General features: G+C 40.2%; 1 protein-coding gene across 1 annotated transcript in view; it reads left to right on the top strand.

The window, feature by feature from the left end:
• Positions 1-16,990, top strand: part of cacna2d3a (calcium channel, voltage-dependent, alpha 2/delta subunit 3a) — an 89,135-nt gene extending 72,145 nt beyond the window's left edge. Inside the window, exons 28-38 of the mRNA XM_087780737.1 lie at positions 1,362-1,423; positions 2,082-2,126; positions 2,193-2,255; positions 3,027-3,097; positions 7,055-7,130; positions 8,044-8,096; positions 8,190-8,245; positions 9,718-9,832; positions 14,425-14,540; positions 16,040-16,119; positions 16,254-16,990. Coding sequence (XP_087636863.1) covers positions 1,362-1,423; positions 2,082-2,126; positions 2,193-2,255; positions 3,027-3,097; positions 7,055-7,130; positions 8,044-8,096; positions 8,190-8,245; positions 9,718-9,832; positions 14,425-14,540; positions 16,040-16,119; positions 16,254-16,346 — 830 coding nt within the window. The 3' untranslated portion in view covers positions 16,347-16,990. The remainder of the gene's footprint in view (positions 1-1,361; positions 1,424-2,081; positions 2,127-2,192; positions 2,256-3,026; positions 3,098-7,054; positions 7,131-8,043; positions 8,097-8,189; positions 8,246-9,717; positions 9,833-14,424; positions 14,541-16,039; positions 16,120-16,253) is intronic.
• Positions 16,991-18,954: the final 1,964 nt, after the last annotated feature.

Genomic DNA, 18,954 nt, shown 5'->3' with positions numbered 1-18,954 from the left:
CAAAAGATATTCTACAATATTTATTCATTTACATAAGGAAACACAATAATTTAGCTAATAGAAACTGTATCTTAAAGATCGAGGGTAAATTGTTTCCAAACCCACAAATATATTTCTGTAAAATATCTGGTAATAAAACCAAATGAACCAATACACCTGTACCATACACAGCTAGTTTACTAGGTGAGGATCCGCATACATTTTTTCCAGCATTACATTTTTTAAAAACCTTTTTACGTTTTTGGTTTTAACAGAGAATACCAAATAAAGCAACAAAAAACAAACCGTTCTCTATAAGTATCTACTTTGCACATTGAGGTTGAACGTGTATGACGTACTTTATTTAGTTTGGCTCGATGACTAATGCTATGCTTCCATTCCTGGTGCCCAGTTTCTTAATTTAGACTCATCATTAGACTGCCACGTGGGTGTAGAAAGTGTTGGCCGCTGAAAGGTTCTGGCGAAGCCTATGATAGCATAACCTGCACCTGTTCCTCCAGGAAAGAGCTAAAAGAGCAACACGCTTCACTAAACAATCACATCAACGCACAACAGGAAAAGTGCACAGCAGTGCAATTTCCCCTGAGTGCGAACGTTCAGGCTTTAATATGTTATCGCTTTAGTTGCAAAGTCTTGGACCAAGTTTAGTCAAATATGCAGCAAATTACCTTTTTATTACCTCAGTTGACCTTGTTTTTTTAAGCACATGATCTTCAAAATATATGGTTAATGTTAAATATGGCAACAACATTTTAAGGTTTGATGCATAAAAGTACATATTTGAGTTTGACATTCTTTTTTTTTTTTTTTTTAAATGAGTCAATTTCGATTATAATAAGTTAATATAGTATATAGTTTTTAGTTTCAAATTTTGCTGTTTTCCGTCAATATTCTGTCCTGCTGGTGGAAACTAAAGGTTCGGTCAGAATAAATGACTAGAACTGCATCTGTTAAAGTTAAAATCAATTATTTCATGAAAGGCTTTTTTTCAACTAACATTTAACCTTTTTGAAATATTTTAAGATATTCTTAGCAGTTTTTAATTGAAATTAAAATGTATTAATCACAGATCATGGTTAATTCATCTCATAATTAAATGCATGCAAATATTTGTTGGCAAAATACAAGCAAAACGATATATGTGAAGTAAATATTTCATAAAAACCTCAAAGATATTTGGGACACTGTCCATATGTTTCTGCTGCTAGAAGCATTTGACAGTTTTTACGATATCGACGCAGTAATGGACTCACATCATCATCAGCCCTCAGGTCAGGGCTCACAGTGACCAGAATCATATTCATCGATGTCACAGCGGCTCTCATGTGGTTTAATAACCAAGTGCCTCGTTTGTTCTCCAGCTGTGGGGATCCAGATGAAACTGGATTTCTTTCAGAGGAAGTTCTGGACTGCAAGCAAACAGGTAACATTTAAAAGTAAATTACCAGCCTGGAATCTACACAAGTAAAATAATAAAGATATTTCTAAAATGTACTTAAATATGACGAATTGAAACATTTCCATAAATGACTTATAAGTCTTTTAGGGTGAAAAAGGTCTCCATCGTTGACTTTAGTTTTTTGTTATTTCTCAGTTACAGATTAAATTAAACTGTACTTTTTTTTTTTAAACATGCTATTTTAGTTTTCAATACATTAAATTATACGAAAACTGAGTTACAGTAGTGGGTCAGAATTTGTTTTAGTGTTTTCCATATGAAGTGCTGAGACTTTTTGAATAATAAAGACATTTTATCCTTTAGATAAGATCCCAGTTTTATAAGCAAAATGTTCATGCAGAAAACTGGCAAAAGCGTGAAATACAACACTGTAGCTGAAATATTATTAATTCTGACACAAGAGGGAGCCAGAAAAACATTTCCAATCTTGGTTATTGATTTTCTTTTTACTTTTTAATAGCACACTTGGTAAATGTATTTGTTTTAGTTCAACGTCCTGCTGGACTAGAAACACAATAGTAAATATTTAGGTAAAGAAATAATTCCTCTCAATATCTAGACATGTGAGAGCATGTAACAGTTGATCATTGATTTAAATGATTCCGCAACTCTTCTTTTTCAGTGTGCGTCTCTGGATGGAAAATGTTCGATAAGTTGTGACGACGAGGTTTGTTGTTTTACTCAGCAATATTTGTGTATTCTTTGACATTGTTTCACACTTTCTGACGGACAGAACATCAACTGCTACCTGATTGACAACAACGGCTTCATTCTCGTGGCCGAAGACTATTCTCTGGTAAGACAAGACACAAATGTGTCCATTATTTTAGAAAAACTGATTCACTGACATCTCTTTGTTTTTTAAAAGGATTTCACCACCTACTTAAATTGTGGTCACTTGCATGCAAAAGGCATATAAACCTTCATGAACCAAAATAAAAATAAACTACATAAATTATAGCCTTCTTTTAAAATAATGTTGGGGTTGAAATAATTAACATTTAAAAAAATATTTTTACTTTAAATGTAAGAGAGAAATCGATTGTCTGTTCCTATTTGAACTAAATAAAGAATATATAATAAATGCATATTTATAAGTCATCAGATGTTTGAAACTATAATGTCCTTGAACGCACCAGTAGTTCTGTGCTATAATAACTGTTCTTCACAAGCAGAAATGTTAAATTTAAATTAAAGAGAAAAAAACATCCCTCAACAATATATACTTTTTTGGTAAGAGAACAAAATTATCGGGAATTCCCAGGGGTCAACTAAACTGAACTTTTGTTTTGTTTGTTTAAAGTTTCCACTGTGAATTTAACTTTTTTTATATAAATATGTAGAGGGTTTTTTCCCCAGAAATCTTAAGCTGGTCGTCTTCTTTTTTATATAGCTTTTTTTATGGAGTCAGATGTTGCTCAGGTGGAGAGTGGTTGCTTTAATAATAAGATGATCAAGTGACCAGAACTTAACAAAAAAAGTCTGTGGATGGTTCGTCCCACTCACTGATGTTCAGCTTCTGGGACACGTTCATTGTAAAGTTCACTCGTTTCCCTCTCTATCGTAGACGGGGAATTTTTTCGGCGAGGCCGAGGGAGCAGTCATGAGTAAGCTCCTGCAGATGGGCTCTTTCAAGAGGTAAGCGCTTCAACATGATTGTGGGTGCGAGTGTGTTTTGTGTAGTTCTCAGGCTCGGAATGAGAACACGTCTGCAGTGCTGCTGACAGCTCTTAACTCGGCCAATCACTGAGGGCTATTATGAGCTGAACTCCGACCTCTCACTCAGCAGACTTCTCCAATAGGGGATTACGGCAAATCTTGTTCCTGAAATGAAGTTAGGAGGAGAAAAGTTAAATCACAGGCTCATGTACGGCTTGCAGTTTGTCATTTATTGCTACTTCGGATCAATTTACTGAAATGGTAATGAAATTCAAATCGATAATTCACTTCAAACTTTGCATGAAACTTTCTTTGGTCTTTTCTTTGGGCTCACTTTGGTGCAGGTTTCAGATCGACTCTCACAAACATGACATGTATTGTTTTTATTATATTTAATGTTGTGTCAAATAAAACTTTGTCTTTTTTTTTTTCCTGCATGAATATTAACTAGGCAGGTGCATGCTAATCAATTAAAAGGTTATATCTTGATATCTTCATAGTAGTATATTTGAGTTTTTTAATTTATAAAGCAATAAATATAAATATCTATGGCAAGTTCTTAAGATAAGGTTTGGGGATTATGGTTAACAATTATACACAGACTTGGTTCAAGTTCCTTTACTTCATCTGGTTAACTTGTATTGGGATTGTTGGTAAAGGAGAAACAATGGTTAGTTTATCACATTTACTGTCATCCTTTGTTATTTTGGTAAATATACATATATACACCTTAAACTTAACTGCAGGGCTGTGAAACTCAGCAAGTGGCCAACATCTGTAAGCAGTCTACCACAAATATCAGGCGCCAGATAATCCACGTACTTGTGGATATAATGGGTGCTTTGTTGGAATATAGACAAATGATATCGGTTGAATTAGTTTAATCATACAATGAGACCTAAACGATAACCCTTTAGCACAAAAATGAAGTATTTCTAACAAACTTGAAGATCAAGGATGTCTCCGTGCTCAAGTTTGAAGGGATTATAGAGATCAAGACTTATTTTCTCGCATGTATTCAAAAACCACTCTCCCTTTTTCTTTATTTTATCTACAAATGAATACTAAATATTTGAGCATATTTAGTGGAAGAGAGAGAAGAAATGTTTGTCCCAGTAAATTCTCTAGAGTTGATGCTCAATTTGTAGGATACATGCACCCAGAGCCTAAGCCTTAATGGGACTTAATTGTGTTTTAGTGGTGCACTAGACAGATTTGCAAACACTTCAAAGAATCAAGCCAGTTCAAGGCTCCCCTTTTGGAATGTTACATATCTAAAAAGTTTTTCCTAGTGTCTGTCCTCAACGTAAATCATAAATGCACCCAGAGCACCACTCCAAATGTAAAAGGTTCTGTGGTGGAGTGACTAGAGCAAGTGTCTCTGAAACCCTTTCGGTTTGTTTAGTCGTGGGTTCGATTCCCACTCCATCACTAACTGAAACAAACTGTGTGGGACATGGAGAGCCCAGTGATGTGTGAAGCCCCTGGAATAATTGATCTGGTGGAGTGGGTGGAGCTTGTGTCTTCAAAGGCCTTCGGTCGTGGTCAGTGTGGGTTCGGTTCTCACTACTCCCTCCACTGGAACAAACTGTGTGCGACATGGAGAGCCCAGTAGTAAAGTTTTTAAAGTGTCTTTCCTCAATATGTATGCTAAATACGCCCGGAGCATAGGTTCAAATGTGAAAGTTCTGTGGTGGAGTGAACAGAGCAAGTGCCTCTGAAACCCTTTCGGTTGGGTTAGTCGTGGGTTCGATTCCCACTCCCTCCATCACTAACTGGAACGAACTGTGTGGGACATGGAGAGCCCAGTGATGCGTGAAGGCCCAGGAATAAATTACCTGGTGGAGTGGGTGGAGCTTGTGGTTCCAAGGGCCTTCGGTCGTGGTCAGCGTGGGTTCGGTTCCCACTACTCCCTCCACTGGAACGAACTGTGTGGGACATGGAGAGCCCAGTGATGCGTGAAGCCCCCGGAATAATTGACCTGGTGGAGTGGGTGGAGCTTGTGGCTCCAAGGGCCTTCGGTCGTGGTCAGCGTGGGTTCAGTTCCCACTACTCCACTGGAACGAACTGTGTGGGACACCCTCCAAAATCAATGGGTAGTCTGTGGCTCTCAAGACCTTTGGCAGTGGAATAAGTGGAGTTGTGGGTTTCTGCATGCGGCAAAACTTATAGTGCTCCACACATACAAAGACCCTTTCATGTCCGCTCTTCATATTCATTTTGTTCCAGTAGTGGACCTATTTTGGGGGTTCACGAGACTGACTTCACGAGACTGACTTCACGAGACTACCCAATCCAGTTCCACCCACTACCTAGTGCCGAACCCACGCTGACCACAACCGAAGGCCCTTGGAACCACAAGCTCCACCCACTCCAGCAGGTCAATTATTCCGGGGGCTTCACGCATCACTGGGCTCTCCATGTCTCACACAGTTCGTTCCAGTTAGTGATGGAGGGAGTGGGAATCGAACCCACAACTAACCCAACCTAAGGGTTTCAGTGTCACTTGCTCTGTTCTCTCCTCCACAGAACTTCCACATTTGGATCTGTGCTCCGGGCGTATTTAGCATACGCATTTAGGACTAACGCTCAAAATGTTATTGCTAATGAGTGACTTGAGCTCAGCCACTTGACTGGATGCTTCACATGTCACTGGTCTCTACATATCCCATTCAATTTGATCCACTTTTGTGATGGAGGGAGTGGGAATCGAACCCAAACTCAACCCAACCAAAGGGTTTGAGAGCCACTTGCTCTATCCACTCAACCACAGAACCTTCACATTTGGTGTGGTGCTCTGGGACCATTTATCATAAAACTTAATCAACATTTGAAAACGTCATTGCACATAAAAGATTTCAGGGGGGACATGGGATTTCACATCGTTCTCTAAAAGGCTTCTGCCAATCTGTCAAGTGTACCACTACACTATGACCATATCACATTAAGTGTGCAGGTGCTTCTATCATACAGGCTGAGGATCAAGATGTAAAAATTCAAAAAATGTACAATTTTACAGCAGTGGGATTCGATCCGACTTAGGCGTTTTTACTCCATGTGTTGGTGTAGTGATAAAGTTGCCCGTCCCACTAAGAGCATGACGGGCAAATCCATGTTCAAAGCTCTGGTATTTGAAGGCATGAATGTAACCATGGACATAGACATGCCAGCTTTAAGCCAGAACAAAATAAAAATGCTGAACAAACTGACCTCAGCCATCATTTACGTCCTTGTCAGTTTTGTCAAACTTATTACTTACATTATGGTCTTGTGTAATAAACAGATTTTAATTTAGTTTAATCGAGTTAGCATTGCACCAAGTTATGTTAAACTTTTTCATACAAATGCATTCATTTTTAAGGCGAACACACCACAAACGAGATTGCTGTGCAATACTTCACGCATCAAGAAACAGAGCCACCAAAGTCTTTGCAGACAGTTGCAAAAAGTAAAATATAATTCCAAATTGGATACCAACAAGGGCCCATGCGTGTGCTACCAAATATGCATTCTACAGACCAAACAAATGTACCAGAGCTCCAAAGCCTTATAATCCTTTAGTATCCCTAAATCACCTGCACACAGTTTCCTGCCACCTTGAGGCTGTTATCTGGAAGCTCTCTGAGATTCCACTTCTGTGTTCCATTTAGAGACGCACAGGAATGCAGTTAGAGTTGAGGTAGGATCCGTTTTCCTCCTCAATACTCCAGCTTAAACAGCACCTTATGATGGCCCAGTCAAGTAGAACTCCCAGAGTTGAATGCAAATGCAGAAGCATAGACTTGAGTCAGATGCCCGACTCTGGCATCAATCTAACAGGAAGAAGAGTTAAATACATTGACTTGCAGTGAAGGTCAACAGGTAAACACAAGAGATATATCATTGTGTCGTCTTTGCAGCTCCTCAATTTGTTTTTCCAAATATTTGTCTCCTTAGGGTGACGTTGTACGACTACCAGGCTCTGTGTTGGGTGTTTTCAGAGAGCAGCGACAGTGGACACACACTTCTAGATGTAAGTACTGTTAGAAACATTTGTGATGAAAACAGTCCAGGATGTAAAAGAAAATACATTAAGAACACAGACTGTGTCTGTTCTTGAGGAGAAGATGCATGTTAGTTGAGGGAGCTCCAGGGCAGCATGTCGGTGAGCTTTGTGAACACAAGAGTCTTCTTCCAGGTCACAAACGTCTAACACACCGACAGAGGAGGAACTGGATCGTGTTGCACATTATTTACAGAATGCTGTTGCTGGGCAGTTCAAACAGTTATCTGTACACAAGGGTTTCAAGCAACAATATTCATTAAAGTGAGGCTTAAAAACTTGAAATTAAGTATAAACACAAAATATTACATTTATAAAATTTGAAAATTGAGGAAAAAAATAAAATATTTTATATAAATAAACAAGGTGTCAAATACTTTGATACATTGAAAGATGCTTTCATTACAAAGCAATAAACAAAAAGTTAAACAATAAATGAAAAACACTCGACAGCAATTTAACATGTCATTAACAATGCATGGCAGTAAATATTTATAAACTTTCAACTTCACAACATGTTTGTGTCAACAAATTTACAAAGTAAACCCTCAGAATAGCTGCATCTCTCAATAAAGTTTGTCGCTTGCGGGTCATTCCTTTTTTCCCATTTTTTTATATACAATTCTTCCATTTTATCAAAACTTTTTCAGAACTTTCCTTTTAAATTGTTGTCTTTAGAGAAAAAAAAAAAGTTTTAAAATGTATACATGATTTTATAATTATTAAACATCTGTAAAAAAAATAATTAAATGGAGTCCCCAACTGAAAAATTGGAAATAAATTGAATACTAAGCTTTTAGAAAATCACTAACTTCTATAAATGTAAATTAACAGCTTTATCCTTCAAGTGTGACATAATATTTGATGGCGTTTGTCTCTGCAGCCATACTTCGCCTTCTTCTGTGCCATGAAGTGGATCCTCACCGAGCTCGTCATGTAAGACCACAGAGACCTTCAACCTTGACATGAATTCTCATGACATGACGCCATTAAATGTTGACGTTTTTTTGGCACCTCATTGTCATCTAGATTCCTGGTGGAGTTCAACTTGTACAGCTGGTGGCACTCTGACCTCACCGCTAAAGGTAGGAAACAACCTTAAAAATTAATTGCCCGTTCATAACTAATGTATTCATCGTTGCCTGATGATATTTTAGATGTACACAAAAATATCAAAGAGCCCTCGAGTTTCTCTTGGACATCTGACAAGAGGCTCAAAACCCGGCGTGAGCAGAGAGCTGTCGGCAGGAAAATTAATTGCCCGGTGAATGTAAGGGCCCTTTAGGGAGCGCTGACCTCTGCCAAGTGCAACACTTTTGCTTATGCAAAGAAATATTTCTAAAATCGTATTTGAGGAACTCGCAACACATTTCACCTGTAGCACTTCCTCCCTTTCAAGTCCCGCAAAAATCCATTTGCTCCACTTGTGAGCGCCACTTGGCTTCGACCGAAACAGACATTTCTGCTCTAATCCTTCTTACAGTCAAGCTAATTAACAAATGGCAATAACCTCAGCGTCTGGCCACGACTACAAACAACCAGCGTTTGATTCCCCCCACAGTTCTCTCTCTGAGCCAGTTCAACCGCTGGAATAAACAGTCATAATCCAAAACTAAAAAAAAGTTACAAAAAAAGTCAAAACAGGAGATTACCTCGAGTGACCTCAGCCAGACTGAGCGTGGGTTTGTGACCAGAAAGGATTACACTCCGTGATCTGCGAGGATGTGTGTCATATTTGGTTGACGGAGGGAGAAGAAGGCCCATTTTGTTTTCACACTTCGTCTCAGTTTCTTCTCAAGCGTGCTTTTCGGCTTAAAGCGGTGTCGAGCAGTGCGTGCGTGTCACAAAGCCGCTCTAATCAGCGCCGTATTAATTCCACCCAAAACTAATTTGAAAATATTTTGTATTAAAGTCTCGAGTATGAACAAACAAAAAACGCTGTGTGTGCAAGATCCAGGCAGACGAACGCCAAGTCGTCGGGACAATTTCACAGCCGGATAGTCTCAGGGCTTAAAGCCGACATTCTGTGTCGAAGCACAATAGAGATGTGCGTCTGTTACACACACCAAGCGAGCAGGCGGTCCGGCCCGACAGTCGAAGCCCAACTAATCCACACCGACTCATTAAACTCTCTATTCCTCAACAGCAGTCCACCGACGGAAGAACACCAACGACACGCTCACAAAAAACCACACGTCTTTAAATGTTTAATATGCAAATTAGCATGATGTTAGTGGCTGCTTTAACGAGTCTGACTCACAAATATTGACCCAGAGGGCTTGTTACGACTCGCAGTACCGCGTCCGGCCTCCGGGCGGCGCAAGTGTTCAAGTAATCCTGTGTGGTCCGACTCGACTGTTTTCTCTCAGGTCCGCGTGTTTGCGAGGATGTGGTGCGTTTGAATGTTTGCTCGCGCACTATTTGCACAACTATTTTAAATAGAAATTCGACTTTGAAACAAACTCTTCCAGGAACTTCTCACCAGCTCCGACGCATGCACTCGTTCTTCTCCCCCTCTCTCGCTCTCTCTCACTCCTTCTCCCTCTCTCTGGTCCAGCTCAGAGGTTCGGTCGGTCCATGCAGGTACCGTGTGACACCGAGTACCCGGCCTTCGTCTCCGAGAGGACCATCAAGGAGAACACGGGACACGTCGACTGTGACGGCTGCGTCAAGTATGTGGAGACACTTCAACGATGTTGTCAAGCTGCCACACTGTACATCCAAATATCTACTTTTAATTATTATCACTGGAGGTTGATAAAAGTTTGACCATTTTCTGATTGGAAAAAAATATATAATAGTTTCAGCGCTTAACTTGACTAGTAGAAAAAATTGATCAAAATTCATTTTTGGTTTTACATTGCCAAAAAATCATTTTTTTTCTTCATAATTGTTCGAGCTGGCACATGATACCAAAATGATTATAGTCTTCCATTTTTATCTTTAGAGATATTTTAAACTCAATCATATAAGGGGCCAAAACTGTTACTAGTAAAAAAATATATTTTTTAACCAAAATCTCTGCATGCAAGTCTCTGTATAATTGTCGAAAAACGATTATCTTATCTTCATAGGTCAACATGGAATATTCAACTTAGATTTTGGGCCAAATAATTGAGTCTGAGGGCTGGAGTTTGACACATGTGCTTTAGAGAGTCGTCTGCTTCTTAAGAGAGGCAGAAATCCTTTAATAATTAAATGTGCTTTCGGTGCATCAATTTATCAAACCATTACAATCTGAGCGTTTTGTTTTTCTTTTATCCGATCAGTGATCTCAACGACTCGACTCTAGAGACCATTTGTCCTCGCACGTTTCCTTCCTCCGCTTCATCCTCGCAATCCCTGCCTGAAAATGAAAATCACATTCGAGTCACACGTCTATTGAAAACACAGCCGATCCATCAAAGGCCGGCAGAGACACCGACTCTCTCCTCTGGCAGTTTGAAATACGAGGCTTTCAGTGATGAGGGACAGAGGTGGAAAAAAAAGAGCTTCCTTTCAAAAGATGGGGAAATGAGTGTGGTCCCCATTAACAATTTGGGCTTTTCTGTCAGGCAATTGTGGGGTGTTCTCTAGATCCCTCAGATGGGCCCTTCATTGCTCCCAGCTGTGGAGATGCGAGGGAAGCTCAGTGCTCTGTTTGTGCGGGCACATGTGTGTGTGTGTGAGTGTGTGTGTGAGTCGTTGGTGCTGCCCCCACAAGGTCAGCGGGGTAACCACGGCGCTGGCTGGCAGCAGCATAATGTGGTTCAAGACGTCGGTAACACACATGCGTACTTCCTGGGTTTTTCTGGGGGTTTTTTCGTAAGAAAGATCGACCACTGGAGTAGTCGTGGATCCAGAGAAACTGGTACATTTTGTCAGATCTCAATCTAAAGCACATGCGTTAAACTTGAGTCATTTTATGCTGGAAACTAGATAAATGTAGATAATTTCATGACTCAAATAATACATTTAAAAAAAATTAAATAAAATAAAAAATCAATGCTTGAGCTAAAAAATTTAACGTCAAAAATTATACAGAGACTCACTATAACAGAAAAACTGAAGAAATACAAAAACTTTTCTTTTTAATCCTTGAGATGAACTGTCGTAAATATAAGAGTTTGGTAGATTTACAACTGTTCAGCTTGTGACCTAGACTGCTAAATAATTGTTGGCCCTGATTTATGTATGTATCTTACTAAATTCATCTTTTTAAATGCCACTTAAGATTTTTTTTAGGTGCTTTTATTTTGAACAACTGAATGAGAAACTTACATTTGGCCCTCGCTCACTTTCACTTCAACAAAAGTGGTGGAACACTTCTGTATGTAGATGAATGTGTGGTGATGATAGCATCAAAAAACCCTGAGACCATCTATCTATGCATCCATCTTCTAACTGAAGCCCAGCAAGCACCAGGATACGGCTCAGAACTAGAGTCAAACCTAGACTTTTAGATGCATAACAACCGTGAAGGAAACAGCAGCGTCGAGGAAGCAACACAAAATATTGCGCCTTTCCGTCATCAACATGTGGTCAACGTTAAGCTGACGAAAGCGTTGCTTTACATTTCCCTCAATGTGTGGAAGTTCGAGGAAATCCATGTCCGGCTCTCGCCTGCTGAACCTCCATGAACTGTTTTCACTGAGCAGGAACAAAAGACAGAATTTTCCCTTTTCCTTTTTTTCTTTTCCACCCTGATGACGGAGCACTGCAAACATTGAAATCTTGTCGTTGCTATAAGGAGTTAAGTGGCCACACGAGACGATTTGACCACTTTTAAAGCTTCGCCAGACTCCGAGGAAGGATTAAGGACAGACTATGTCATTTCTGTAGGTCTTTAAGGAGACTTTTGGTAACAATAGTCAAAGCCATATATCAGTCTGCTGCATTTGTCTCCCACTGTCTGAGCTCAGAGCGTCGCTTCTGAAGACACATGGCTTCATGTAAAAATATGATTTCAACATCACTTTATGCACAGTTCACTCATAAAAAACACATTTTGACAATCCTCTCAAGTCTAGTTTGAACAAATGAGTGATGCTGAAGCCGTTACTTTAACGGGATAAATAAAAAGTTACATGTATAAATAAACATTTACTTTGCACCGTTATTTTTATTTGATTATTTGGGCTTAAAGTGTAAAGAATTTGAACGCTCGTATCTCATCTTCGATCTTAAGGGCAAACTAGAATAATTTATTTTAAGTGTTTAAATATTCCTTTAAAAAGGACGGGTATCATATCACCTCCAGATATCATATACATATGAAGTCGTATTTTTAACATGCGATCCATTAAAAATACGTACATGTGTTTACATAAAGGATCAAAACAATAAGTGCACTCGACGTGCACGTGTGTTACCTCAGATGTATGTTGCAGAAATGCGTACAAGGCCAGCTGCTGCCGTGCTGTCCGCTCGTGTTAGGCTCCCCTGTACGACTGCACTTGCTCTAGGCTGGACATACAGAGGTGATCGTGGTTATCCTCAACGTATTCGTACTTGACCCGCTCAGACCCCGACCCACCACGGTTGCATCAGCACAACAGTGATGCTGTTCTCAGGAACATCTGTGGCATCGGTGTAGATTCATGGAGCCACTAGAAAGCATGTACATCACTGAACACAGAAAGTTAGTTAGTTAAAACCCACGTGCAAGTTTGAAATACACATGTTGAAAATGTTTATAAGTTAAATTAATAAAATTGTCCAAAGTTCTAATATTCGTCACATCTTTGGTTCATCTCTCTGACTTGATAAGACATATTAAAAGCATGACACCAGAGGTAAAGTTCAACGGAGACAAACCCAGAGACCGAAACAAGACAGTTGATGCAACAGAAATGGGAAAATTGGGGAACAAGAAGCAGCGTGTGATAGTGAGAGCAGAGATGACGCAGGAGCAGGCAAAGCAAACCAGCAGTAGTTAAGAGATGGGCAAGGCAGTGGGCAAAGGTGCCAAGCAGGCAGACTAAGAATACCAGCAAGCAAAAGTAACCAGTGGGCGGGAGCAGAAAACCAGTGGACAAAGGAGAAAGCGATAGGTACGAGCGTGCGAGGCGACCAGCGGGCGACGTGCGGGCGACCAGCGTGCGAGGGCGACGGGCGAGGGCGACGTGTGGGCAAAGCCACAAGTTTGTGGGCGAGGAAGGTTGACAAGCAGAACAATGCAGTGAGCGGAAGGCATGCAAGAGGGGCAAAGGTGACAAAAGGGTGAAAAAAGCCAAAGCAGTAGCAAAGGAGCAAAAAGGGAAAACGGTAAAGGAACAACCAAAGAAAATGCAGGCGACAGAACAAGAGCTACCGTGAGAGCAAAAGGGACATGAAACAGGTGAGGGGAGGGAAGAGAAATGAGTGAAGCAGATATTCAAAGAGACTGGTTGAGCTGCAAAGACATTAAAACCAAAATGGAGGGCAATAAAGAGCAGGGAAAAGACACTGAGCACAAGAATGCAGTGTGAGCAAAACTGTTTTTGAACAACTTCAACAGTGTTTAACCACATTACCTGCTCTCGTAAACCTTTACTGCAGTTTAAATGTCAGGATTTCAACTCACCACACTTCACCGTGGAAGCATCTTTTCCCATCACTAACCTTAAATGTACACAAAAGAATTTCAGAGTTTGTTAAATATTACCTTTAGGTTCGGGTCAGAGAAAGCAGCAACAAGACATTGTCACCAATGTGAGGGAAAGGTGTTAAAGGTCACAGAGGTCATACTAGAATGTCTCAAAGCACCGTTGACCCCGAGAGAGGTCAAAGTCAAGAACTAGCAGGTGAAACCGAGGATAATGCTGCTGGGGAAAAAAAAAGGAAATTCCTCAAAGTGCCGCAGATACATCTAAGAGCTGAGAGAAAGGGAAGAGGAGGAGTGCAGCAGGAGATAAGGGAAGAGAAGGTGACAGAAAACATTTCTAATTCTGAGACTTTATCTTCCCTCGTTAAAATGAAAGCCAAACATGTTGAGGCCTGATCTCGCACTGAAGCGAAACAGCTTTGAGCGTGAAACTCATTTGTCTCTGGTTGGAGTGTTTAATATTAAGAAACACTTCATCGGTGATTTCCTTGGATGCCATTTCAAGAAAATAGAAAAAATAATACAATGGAGAGAAGGAAACAAAGGAGGGATGGAGTGAATTATAGCAGCATGTGTGCAGTTAGTCCAGGGTCTCCGAGCGTTTATGACAGCAGGCAGAGACACGTCATCATCCTGATCCAGTCGAGCCATGTTTCTCATCCACTCACTTTAGTCGTTTCTTCTTCTTGTGCGTCGCAGGTCCTTCGTGATCCAGCAGATTCCCAGCAGCAACCTCTTCATGGTGGTGACGGACAACAAGTGTGACTGCAACATGTTCGAGCCCATCACCATGGACCCTGTTGAAATCATGTATATCCTTTTAGAAACAGGGATTCATTTTAATCACCACTTCAGACGACTGGATTAAACAATAGCGTCATCTTTATTTACTTTAAAATGAAGCACACATCTAAAAAAAAAATGTGACTATAATTTTAATCAGTTTCAATAAATCAGATTTTTCTTTGGACACGCTTTTCATCTTCGACAGCAATAGTTGCAATATGTTTGCATCTTCACGTTTCTGACTTCTTAAGAAGATGAAAGCCAAGAGCCGAAGATGAAAGGATAAGCTTGAAGACAGATCATTCCGATGTAGTTGGTTCCACTCAGTGCCGTCTTTTTTCCTTGATTGGAACGACTCATAACGGCGTCTGCTCTTGATCAGTACGAGTGCATCACCTCTTTACCCCAAATCACATAGAACTGTAATAACCTCCAGAACCACATACAGACCTGGACTTCGTGCCATCAGGTGTCTCTTTGTAGTTTGGATCTGGTCACCACTAGATGGTACAGTCTGGTTTCCCATCAGCTGTGGATGGTTAGATCCAGGAGCAAATTCTAGGACATATTGAACCACATTAATTAACATTTTTATCCAGTATAAAGAAGCAAAACATTTTTTTGGCATAAATATTTTCAATTTTAAACAATATGAAGTACAAAATATTTTCCTACTTCAGGCAGAATTTCCAATTAATATAATTTCCATGGTGACACAAATGTCATTTTTTTAAATTTCCGAACAAAGAATTTACTCATTAAATATGATAGTAAATATAATAGTTATTAGTTTGTTGTTTAGAGATTTACAGAATTACCAACAAGCTAAGCTAACGAGTATAGCATTCACATAGCACACGACAGATTGTGGTGGTCAAGTTAACCAGACGCATTTAATGAAAAAATTGTGGAAGTTTGCTTGCTTGTGACCTTGGCTCCTGCACAGATTTGTTTGAGGTCATCGGTCCCTTGTATTGGCCAGAACATGCAAGTGTTACATGGGTGTCATGTTAAATTGTGGGACAAGCATACTTTTTAAATAAATTATTTCCTTATACCAACATGAGAATAAAGGGAATCATTTCATAGTTTAATTAATGTAATGTTAGTTTAACTGATACAGAAGGTGTCCGTGACCATGGTGTCAAATTATGACCGTTTTATCTTAACGGTATTTGAAGAGGATTTATGTTTCTCATAATACTTAAACAGTTTTTATACGTTTTGAAAAATAAAATTCAAACTACATTTGGCCGCTGTTGCCTGGTAGGCTCTGCCATCCCTGTCATGCTTAATTTAAGCCAGTTCGAGCTGCGCTATCACGTTGACGGAGCGGCTTCATAACTATAAATTTAGGAGATTTGGTGAAGCTGAACTCTGTGATCACACAAAGCTGTCTGATCAAATATCCCTCTGTGCGCCGCTAAAGCACGCACACATTTCTTCCTCTTTAAAAACATGCCGGCAGGAAAAGGGCCTGCTGTGGACACACATGTTTCTTTTATTGCCTTAACTTCATCTGCACATAATGAATCTCTCAAGTGTGAGAGATTGAAGATGCAGAAGGACAGGAGGCGCCCAGATACCTGTCATCCTTTTCACCCAGAGGTATTTGCACACCAGAAACACGTCGTAAAAGCCGTTTTATAATCGGATTCTGCTTTTGATTAGTGACGCGCTGCCTCGGCAGAATTACACAGAGGTTGTTGTTTTTTTTTCCATTCGTCTCAATCTGTTCGCAGGAGAACTCTATGGAATGCGGTGGAGCTCTGAACGTAAAGCCTTCGTTTGCCGCGACCCTGTTCTGCACCGTCTTGGCGCTGTTGCCCAGGTGACCGGACTACAGCGCTCAGTCCAGAAGAAGGCTTGGATCGGGTCGGCATGCAAAAGAAAAGCGACGAGGCCTCAGAAGAGAACGCTCCCCTCAATCCAACTTGTGCCCAATTTCAAGTCGTCTAGTCTGGCGCGTCCCGAGCCCTGAGGTGCCTACTGACTAAGCACTTGTAAGAAAGAGGTGCTTAACACGGTGCTCTGACAACATCACATGCAGAAACAATCAGGTTTCATCCTGTAGATAAACCACCTAAACAGCATGAGGCACAAACATGGTTCCCGATGGATCGGTCCCTCCTGGCAGCTGAGGGCTTGGGCCGCTGGGCCTCAAACTGGACATTGGAGTCAGGAGACGGAAGGACGGTCGAACTCTCTCAGCCCAGTTTGACGTCAAGTGGAATCTAGAGATTAAAAAAAAAATAAAAATACCATGAAGATCTGTGGTAGAAATGTTTGGACTTATTTTCTTCATGTGAGTGTAGATGTATAAATGTAAAAAAGGAATTAGTTTTATCATTTGCAAGTGGTTCCCTAAAACTGTGAGATTCTACGTCCTCTTATGTGAGTGGTCGTCAATGTTTAAGCTTTGCCTTACTGAATGACATCAGTCCTGTTTGTGTACTTTTGAAATAAAAAAAAGGGAGAAAAATTATTTTGGTTATGACTGAATTAATGTTGCCAGATCATACAAATAAACGGGTTGTAAATTCAATTATTTTTATTATAAGTTTAGTCCACTTTTTTTCCTTTATTAACCCGTCTTTACTCTTGGTATTGAAGTTTCTTTGTACAGTCATGTCATCATTATCATAGGGAGTTTGCATATGTATCAGGATACATTGCTGTGTCATGATCTATTGCGATGCAGTTGACAGACACTTGGTTGTATTGACACTGTAGATATTCAACCAGATGCTGAACTTCTGACAAATTCAGTGGAAGTCACCTCATAACCAGGCCATTAAGCTTGCTAACGTTAAAGTGAAACACCAGCCGTAACTTACGTTGACACTAGATATTATTTTCGGCTACGAGAGAGACAGCTGGGTCATCCTATATAAATGTGGTTGCAAACATTTCAATTAGGCTGTATCTTGATAAAAAAAAAAATTCTCCACACAGAAATATTTTGAAGTGAAACTCTAGCTTGTCCACAATGGGCTAAAGATCTTCAAATAAAAATAAATGTCAAGCAAACCAGACTAAAACAGTCTATTAAAATACTCACCTATGGGTTTTTTTGTGGGAACTTGACAGACTTGAACTGAACGACCAAGTAAATCAACCAAATTAATCTGAAAGTAATATTTCCAGGTAGACGAGGTTTGATAGTGTTGGCCGTCATGGCAGCAGCTAGAGGACTTTTCTTCACCAAATTTGTGGTCAGGAAGAATTCAGGAAAGGAAGATTGACTGCTGGGTTATTTTGTAGGTCACAGTGACTTTAAGGGCTACGACGATCCATTGTTTTAGCGTTCCAGTATCCAATCATTTATTCTTTTGACGTCATGTGGTTTCATAATTTTTCCATCTCTATTAACAAAGAAAATACTTACCTTTGCAGCTTTGCAGTCATTTGTGGCCATCATTTTTCGTGTTAATGTATAAGGCAAACCCTTGCCCTCTTGGATACGACTTAACTACCAAGAAACATAGAAAAGGAGCTCTTACTATTGAGGGCGATACAGCCCTTAGACTCTCCCCTTAACCCTCTTTGAGTATTGGGTGGACACTAGCACTTTGCAGGAGCACAGATTTTGAGGGTTAATGGGATTGGGGGCGTAAATCGGTCCAATCTTTCTTCTAAAAATACAAAAAAATACAAAGCATTAACAATAAATATATTGGAGGTCAAAGTATAGACACATTGCAGTATCTAGCATCTATTATTGTGCTGAACAGTGAAACCTTCGACTTACGGTGCTAATTTTGGTCAAGTAACTTTCAAAGGACAAAAGAAACACAACAGGAAATACCCAATTAAGCAAAGTGTGATTGAAAGCTGCATTCATCTTGACACCTAGTCAACAGCCAGCTCCCCCTACCCCGATCCCCGACAGTACGTCCCCTCACTCGCGCTGTAATCTAGTCTGTTTGCTTGATTTCGTCCCCTGAGCTGAACTGTGACTCTAATTATTCCCAGTTCATCCTGTTCCTACGGCCTTAAACACAGCCCCTCTCCTCACCAGTGGGCCATTCATCACCCCATAATGGGCTTGGAACTGTTTTGGGTCAACACGCATTGAATCCGGTCTCTGATTCCTTCCTGTTTGCTGGATGAGTTATGGGAAAGTGCATCCAAAGTGTGTACAAAAGGCAATCCACATTCTGGAGAGGTGCCACAGTGAAAGCCTTCTTGCCACCTGCAAGTGATAAATGGTCATCTAAGTTTTCTGGAAGCCGTTTCCACACACAGCGAGCAAGACTGATCCACACGGAAACTCATCCGGAGCGATGTGGATGTTTTGACCTGTTTCGAATGAACCAGAAATTGTACGGCCAAAACAAGGCGTCTAGATTAACGAAGACTTGTGATTGAATTTCAATGTGTCGTCCAGCAGAAGGGTTTTTTTGTGGGAACTTTACCGACTTGAACTGACCGGCCAAATAA

This window comes from Callionymus lyra, chromosome 19 (assembly GCF_982586985.1).
Source record: "Callionymus lyra chromosome 19, fCalLyr1.hap1.1, whole genome shotgun sequence".
In the NCBI taxonomy this organism is placed as follows: domain Eukaryota; kingdom Metazoa; phylum Chordata; class Actinopteri; order Syngnathiformes; family Callionymidae; genus Callionymus; species Callionymus lyra.
This window is presented reverse-complemented; position numbering and strand designations above follow the sequence as displayed.